The sequence below is a fragment of the Mandrillus leucophaeus genome, unplaced genomic scaffold (genome assembly GCF_000951045.1).
Source record: "Mandrillus leucophaeus isolate KB7577 unplaced genomic scaffold, Mleu.le_1.0 Scaffold46, whole genome shotgun sequence".
Lineage (NCBI taxonomy): Eukaryota > Metazoa > Chordata > Mammalia > Primates > Cercopithecidae > Mandrillus > Mandrillus leucophaeus.
Window position 1 is genome coordinate 4,040,874 of NW_012104920.1, and position 8,090 is coordinate 4,048,963.

General features: G+C 44.1%; 1 protein-coding gene across 1 annotated transcript in view; it reads left to right on the forward strand.

Moving 5' to 3' along the window:
- ZNF594 (zinc finger protein 594) overlaps positions 1-7,723 on the forward strand; it is a 14,038-nt gene extending 6,315 nt beyond the window's left edge. The window contains exons 2-3 of the mRNA XM_011994694.1: positions 4,789-7,111; positions 7,690-7,723. Coding sequence (XP_011850084.1) covers positions 4,809-7,111; positions 7,690-7,723 — 2,337 coding nt within the window. The 5' untranslated portion in view covers positions 4,789-4,808. The remainder of the gene's footprint in view (positions 1-4,788; positions 7,112-7,689) is intronic.
- The last annotated feature ends 367 nt before the right edge of the window (positions 7,724-8,090 follow it).

Below are 8,090 nucleotides of genomic sequence, written 5' to 3' on the forward strand. Positions count from 1 at the left end.
AAAGCCAATTCTTTCCAATAATAAAGGTTGGGGATTTGATAATATGGACACCCAAAAGCAGTAAGCCCACTGTCTTTCAGTTGCAGGAGAGGGTATGGTATTTAAATGAAATGCAAGGCCAGGTGCAGTGACTCACACCTGCAATCCCAGCATTTTGGGAGTCGAAGGCAGGAGGACTGCCTGACCCCAGGAGTGTGAGACCAGCCTGGGCAACATAGTGAGAACATATCTCTAAAAAAAAAAAAAAAAGGAAGGAAATCCAGCCTTTTTTTGTTCTAGGGACATATTACTTAATATTTAAAGGGTAAATATTAATAATAATAGTAATAACCGCAGCTGACGCATAGTGCTTTCTATATGCAAAGCACTGTTCTAAATGTTTTATGTATATTTGTATGTGTTTGATTCTCATAACAAGTCTATGAGGTAAATACTATCATTATGTCCATTTTATAGATGAGGAAGCTGGGGCACTGAGAGCTCTGTGATTTGCCTGAGGTCTCACCATCATTAAGTGGTGGAGCCAGGTTTCAAACTCAGGCAGTTTGCCCTTCAGTCCATGCTCTTAATCACTGTGCCATGTTGCTGCTCATTCACTGCAAGAAGATTAATGACTAGAGTCCCTATCAGCAGGACCACGCTCCCAAGGAGCTCAGAAATGTGTTTTTGTGACTGACTGATACGGTTTGGCTCTGTGTCCCCACCCAAATCTCATCTTGAATTGTACTTCCGTAATTCCCACATGTTGTGGGAGATGATATGAATCATGGGGATGGTTTCCCCCATACTGTTTTCGTGGTAGTGAACAAGTCTCATGAGACCTGATGGTTTTATCATTGGTTTCTGTTTTTGCATCTTCCTCACTTTCTCTTGCCGCCACCATGTAAGAAGTGCCTTTTGCCTCCTGCCATAATTCTGAGGCCTCTCAAGCCATGTAGAACTGTAAGTTCAATTAAACCTCTTTCCCAGTCTCAGGTATGTCTTCATCAGCAGCGTGAAAACAGACTAATATAGCAAATTGGTACCAGAGGTGCTGCTGAAAAGACACCCAAATGTGGAAGCAATTTTGGAGCTCCATAACAGGCAAAGGCTGGAACAGTATGGGGGGCTCAGAAGAAGACAGGAAAATGTGGGAAAGTTTGGAACTTCATAGAGAGTTGTTGAAGGGGTGGCCTGCCCCTCCACACCTGTGGACATTAAGTGGAACAAGAGACTTGAGAAAAGAAATGAGACACAGACAAAGTATAGAGAAAGAAAAAGTGCGCCCAGGGGACCAGCGCTCAGCATACAGAGGACCCGCACCGGCACTGGTCTCTGAGTTCCCTCATTATTTATCGATCATTATCTTTACCATCTCAGAAAAATGAAGTGGCAGAACAATAGGATCATAGTAGGGAGAAGGTCAGCAGAAAGACATTTGAATAAAGATCTCTGTGACATGGGTAAGTTTAAGGAAAAGTGCTGTGCCTTGATATGCATATGCAAACATCTCCATAAACCTTTTTAGTGCATAAAGAGCAGCATTGCCACTAGCAAGTCCCACCTTCAGCCCTAAGGCAGTTTTCTCCTATCTCAGTAAATAGAACATACAATCGGGTTTTACACCCAGAGGTTCCATTGCCCAGGGACACGCAGGAGACAGATGCCTTTCTCTATCTCAACTGCCCAGAGGCCTTCTTTCCTCTTACACTAATCCTCCTCAGTCACAGACCCTTCACGGGTGTCAGGCCAGGGACCATTAGGTCCTTCCCTTCCCATGAGGCCATATTTCAGACTATCACATGGGGAGAAACCTTGGACACTACCTGGTTTTCCTAGGCAGAGGTCCCTGCAACCTTCCGCAGTGTATGTGTCCCTGGGTACTTGAGATTAAGAGAATGGTGATGACTTTTCACAAGCATACTGCCTTCAGGCACTTGTTGAACAAAGCACATCCTGCACAGCCCAAAATCCGCTAAACCTTGAGTCACCACAGCACATGTCTCTTGCAAGGACAGGGTTGGGGTAGGGTTACAGATTAACAGCATCTCAAATACAGAACAAAATGGAGTCTCTTATATCTACTTCTTTCTATATAGACACAGTAACGGTATGATATCTCTGTCTTTTCCCCACACTTGTTGAGTGGCTTTGACCAAAAGCCTAACAGCAATATAGACAAAAAAGTCCAGCCTGAGGTGGTCTCAGATGGAGATGCGAAACTTGTCAGGAACTGGAGCAGAGGTGACTCTTGTTAGGTTTCAGCAAAGACACTGGTGGCATTTTGCCGCTGCCCTACAGACTTGTGGAACTTTGAACTTGAGACAGATGATTTAGGGTATCTGGTGGAAGAAATTTCTAAGCAGCAAAACATTCAAGATGTGACTTGGGTCCTATTAAAGGGATTCAGTTTTATGAGGGAAGCAGAGCATAAAAGTTGAGAAAATTTGCAGCCTGACAATGTGATAAAAAAGAAAAACCCATTTTCTGCAGAGAAATTCAATCAGGCTGCAGAAATTTGCATAAGTAACAAGAAGCTGAATGTTAATCCCCAAGACAATGGGGAAAATGTCTCTAGGGCATATCACAAGTCTTCACAGCAGCCCCCTCCCATCACAGGCCTGGAGGCCTAGGAGAAAATGGTTTTGTGGGGCAGGCCCAGGGTCCCCATGCTGTGTCCAGCCTAGGGACCTGGTGTGCTGCATCCCAGCCACTCCAGCCATGGCTGAAAGGGGCCAGTGTAGAAAGAGCTCGAACTGTGGCTTCACAGGGTGCAAGCCCCAAGCCTTGGCAGTTTCTACATGGTGTTGTCTTTAGGTGCACAGAAGTCAAGAACTGAGGTTTGGGAACTTCCACCTGGATTTCAGAGATGTATGGAAACACTTGGATGCCCAGCCAGAAGTTTGCTGCAGGGGCAGGGATGTCATGGAGAACCTCTGCTAGGGCACTGCAGAAGGGAAATATGGGGTTGGAGCCGCCATATAGAGTCCCTGCTTGGGCACCTTCTAGTGGAGCTGTGAGAAGAGGGCCAATGACCTCCAGACCCCAGAATGGTAGATCCACCTACAGTTTGCACCATATGCCTGGAAAAGCCGCAGACACTCAACACCAGCCTGTGAAGGCAGCCAGGAGTGAGGCTGTGCCCTGCAAAGCCACAGGGGTGGAGGTGCCCAAGACCATGAGAACCCACTTTTTGCATCAGCATGACCTGGATGTGAGACCTGGAGTCAAATGAGATCATTTTGGAGGTTTAAAATTTGACTGCCTTGCTGGATTTCAACTTGCATGGGCCCTGTAACCCCTTTGTTTTGGCCAATTTCTCCCATTTGGAACAGCTGTATTTACCCAACAATACCTGTACCGATTGTATCTAGGAAGTAACTAGCTTGCTTCGGACTTTACAGACTCATAGGCAGAAGGGATTTGCCTTGTTTCTGATGAGACTTTGAACTGTGGATTTTTGGGTTAATGCTGAAATGAGTTAAGACTTAGGGGGAGTGTTGGGAAGGCATGATTGATTTTGAAATGTGAGGACATAAGATTTGGAGGGGCCAGGGGCAGAATGATGTGGTTTGGCTCTGTGTCCCCACTCAAATCTCATCTTGAATTGTACTCCCATAAATCCCACATTTTGTGGGAGGGACATGGGGAGAGATAATTTGAATCATGGGGGCAGTTTCCCCCCTATTCTCATGGTAGTGAATAAGTCTCATGAGATCTGATGGTTTCATCGTGGGTTTCTGCTTTTGCATCTTCCTCATTTTCTCTTGCCACCGCCATGTAAGATGTGCCTTTCACCTCCCACCATGATCCTGAGGCCCTCCCAGCCATGTGGAACTATAAGTCCAATTAAACCTCTTTTCCTCTCCAGTCTCAGGTATGCCTTTATCAGCCACATGAAAATGAACTAATCCACTGGGGAAGGTCAGGGATTTGATAACATGGACACTCAAAAGCAATAAGCTCATCTATCTTGTAATTTCAGAAGAAATAAAATTGCCATACAAAAAGAGGCAATTTCATCAGAATATCAGAAAGAAAAATGTGAGGTCTGAGAAAAAGAGAATTGATTTCTATTGAAATGACAGCCAATTATTTTTATTCTGAGGCATAGTACAGATTTGCATAACTATCATGGTATATTGGGAGGAACGAGCAGTATGCTAGTTATTAATTTATTGCCTCTCAACTCCAAATCCACCATCTTTGTTTGCTTGTGTTACAAAGCTGGATTCTGTAAACATTTTTCCTTTGCCAGTTGGTACAAGATTTAGACTTTGTCAACAGAGGATGCTGAAGGGACAATGCATGGCCATAGGAAGAGAAACTAACTTATTTTCCTGGTACCAGTGTGCTGTTCTATTTTTATTTGTTGATTTTCATTATTTACTGATGTGGCTGCTAGCAGATCCACTTGTGGAAGGCCTGGTGGCACTTACCCTAGTGGGCTGCTTCCTATGGACCAGTTCAGGCCCAGCCACACCATCTAGCAAGTTCCTCCCCCATCCAACAGGCCACTTCCTGTGGACCAACTCCAGATTGCCCTCCTCCCCCAGTGAATTAATTCACCCTTTAGGCCACTCCCACAGCCCAGCTCCAGCCTGCACCCTGGCAGGTTTCTTTACCAACAGGGTATGTGGTAGCACAGGTTCCTGTGATAGCCACAGTGTCTCTAGTGAAGTCCACATCTCAGCTTTGGCAGGGAAAGGTCTTCTGAGTTCTTTGTTCCTCCCTCTTAGACTGCCCAGCATAGTGAAGAGGTGATATTTGTATTTTAGGAATCATAGAATGATCTACTTATCATTTCAGATTCTGAAAACAGGAATAAGATGAAGGAACGAAAATCAAAGATGGAAATTTCTGAAGAAAAGGAGTCAGCGAGGGCTGCATCCGAAAAACTCCAAAGACAGATCACCCAGGAATGTGAGTTAGTTGAAACCGGTAATTCTGAGGACAGATTATTGAAGCACTGGGTAAGCCCTTTAAAGGATGCAGTGAGACATCTCCCTTCCCAAGAGAGAGGTATCAGGGAAATGCGTATTATCCCCAAGAAAGCCACTGTGGGAGAGATTGGCCATGGATGTAATGAAGGAGAAAAAATACTTTCTGCAGGAGAAAGCTCCCATAGATATGAGGTTAGTGGCCAAAACTTCAAACATAAGTCAGGATTAACTCAACATCAGAAAATTCATAATATAAATAAGACCTATGAATGTAAGGAATGTGGAAAAACCTTCAACAGGAGTTCAAACCTGATAATACATCAGAGAATTCATCCTGGAAATAAACCATATGTGTGTAATGAATGTGGGAAAGACTCTAATCAAAGTTCACATCTTATACATCAGAGAATTAATACAGGAAAGAAACCTTACATATGTCATGAATGTGGAAAAGACTTCAATCAGAGCTCTAATCTGGTGAGACATAAGCAAATTCACAGAGGCGGGAATCCCTATGAGTGCAAAGAGTGTGGGAAGGCTTTTAAGGGAAGCTCAAACCTTGTCCTACACCAGAGAATCCACAGTGTGGGGAAGCCTTATTTATGCAATAAATGTGGGAAGGCCTTCAGTCAAAGTTCACACCTTGTCACACATCAGAGAATTCACACTGGAGAGAAACCCCTCAAGTGTAATGAATGTGAAAAAGCCTTCAGGCAGCATTCTCACCTTACTGAACACCAGAGACTCCACAGTGGAGAGAAACCCTATGAATGTCACAAACGTGGGAAGACCGTCAGTGGGCGCACAGCTTTCCTCAAACATCAGAGACTGCATGCTGGAGAAAAACTTGAAGAATGTGAGAAAACCTTCAGCAAGGATGAGGAGCTTACAGAAGAGCAGAGACTTCACCAGGAAGAAAAAGCTTATTGGTGTAAGCAGTGTGGTAGGAATTTCCAGGGCAGCTCAGACCTCATCAGACATCAGGTAACTCATACAGGAGAGAAACTGTATAAATGTAAAGAATGTGGGAAAACTTTCAATCAGAGCTCAGACCTTCTGAGACATCATAGAATTCACAGTGGAGAAAAACCTTGTGTATGTAGCAAATGTGGGAAATCTTTTAGGGGCATCTCAGATCTTACTAGACACCATCGTATTCATACTGGAGAGAAACCCCATGAATGTAGTGAATGTGGGAAAGCCTTCAGCCAGCGGTCACACCTTGTTACACACCAGAAAATCCATACTGGAGAGAAGCCCTATCGGTGCAATGAATGTGGGAATGCCTTCAGACGGCGTTCCCTCCTTATTCAACATCAGAGAATTCACAGTGGTGAGAAGCCCTATGAATGTAAGGAATGTGGGAAACTCTTCATTTGGTACATGGCTTTCCTCAAACATCAGAGATTGCATGCTGGAGAGAAACTTGACTGTGAGAAAACCTTCAGCCAGGATGAAGAGCTTACGGAAGAGCAGAGAACTCACCAGGAAGAGAAAGCTTATTTGTGTAATCAGTGTGGTAGGAATTTCCAGGGCAGCTCAGACCTCATCAGACATCAGGTAACTCATACAGGAGAGAAACCGTATGAATGTAAAGAATGTGGGAAAACTTTCAATCAGAGCTCAGACCTTCTGAGACATCATAGAATTCACAGTGGAGAAAAACCTTATGTATGCACCAAATGTGGGAAATCTTTTAGGGGTAGCTCAGATCTTATTAAACACCATCGTATTCACACTGGAGAGAAACCCTATGAATGTAGTGAATGTGGGAAATCCTTCAGCCAGAGGTCACACCTTGCTACACACCAGAAAATCCATACTGGAGAGAAGCCCTATCAGTGCAATGAATGTGGGAGTGCCTTCAGGCGGCGTTCCCTCCTTATTCAACATCGGAGAATTCATAGTGGTGAGAAACCCTATGAATGTAAGGAATGTGGGAAACTCTTCATGTGGTGCACAGGTTTCCTCAAACATCAGAGACTGCATGCTAGAGAGAAACTTGAAGAATCCGAGAAAACCTTCAGCAAAGATGAGGAGCTTAGGGAAGAGCAGAGACTTCACCAGGAAAGGAAAGTTTATTTGTGTAATCAGTGTGGTAGGACTTTCCAAGGCAGCTCAGACCTCATCAGACATCAGGTAACTCATACAAGAGAGAAACCGTATGAATGTAAAGAATGTGGGAAAACTTTCAATTGGAGCTCACACCTTGTGAGACATCACAGAATTCACAGTGGAGAAAAACCTTATGTATGCACCAAATGTGGGAAATCTTTTAGGGGTAGCTCAGATCTTATTAAACACCATTGTGTTCATACTGGAGAGAAACCTCATGAATGTAGTGAATGTGGGAAATCCTTCAGCCAGAGATCACACCTTGTTACACACCAGAAAATCCATACTGGAGAGAAGCCCTATCAGTGCACTGAATGTAGGAAAGCTTTCAGGTGGCGTTCCCTCCTTATTCAACATCAGAGAATTCACAGTGGTGAGAAGCCCTATGAATGTAAGGAATGTGGGAAACTCTTCATGTGGCGCACGGCTTTCCACAAACATCAGAGATTGCATACTGGAGAAAAACTTGAATGTGAGAAAACCTTTAGCAAGGATGAGGAGCTTAGGAGAGAGCAGAGAACTCACCAGGAAGAGAAAGCTTATTGGTGTAATCAGTGTGGTAGGAATTTCCAGGGCAGCTCAGACTTCATCAGACATCAGGTAACTCATACAGGAGAGAAACCCTACGAATGTAAAGAATGTGGGAAAACTTTCAATCAGAGCTCAGACCTTCTGAGACATCATAGAATTCACAGTGGAGAAAAACCTGATGTATGCACCAAATGTGGGAAATCTTTTAGGGGAAGCTCAGATCTTATTAGACACCATCGTATTCATACAGGAGAGAAACCCTATGAATGCCCTGAATGTGGGAAGGCCTTCAGTCGGAACTCACACCTTATCGGTCATCAAAGAATTCATACCAGAGAGAAACCCTTTGAATGTAGCAAAGGGTAAGGCCTTCAGTGGGCGGACAGCTTTTCTTAAACACCAGAAACTTCACATTGGAAAGGAATTTGAGGACTGTGAGAGTCTACAAACAGGACCTATTCTAATAGATAGCAGAAACCTAATGAATATAGTAAAACTACAAAAAGCCTGATGGAGACCACA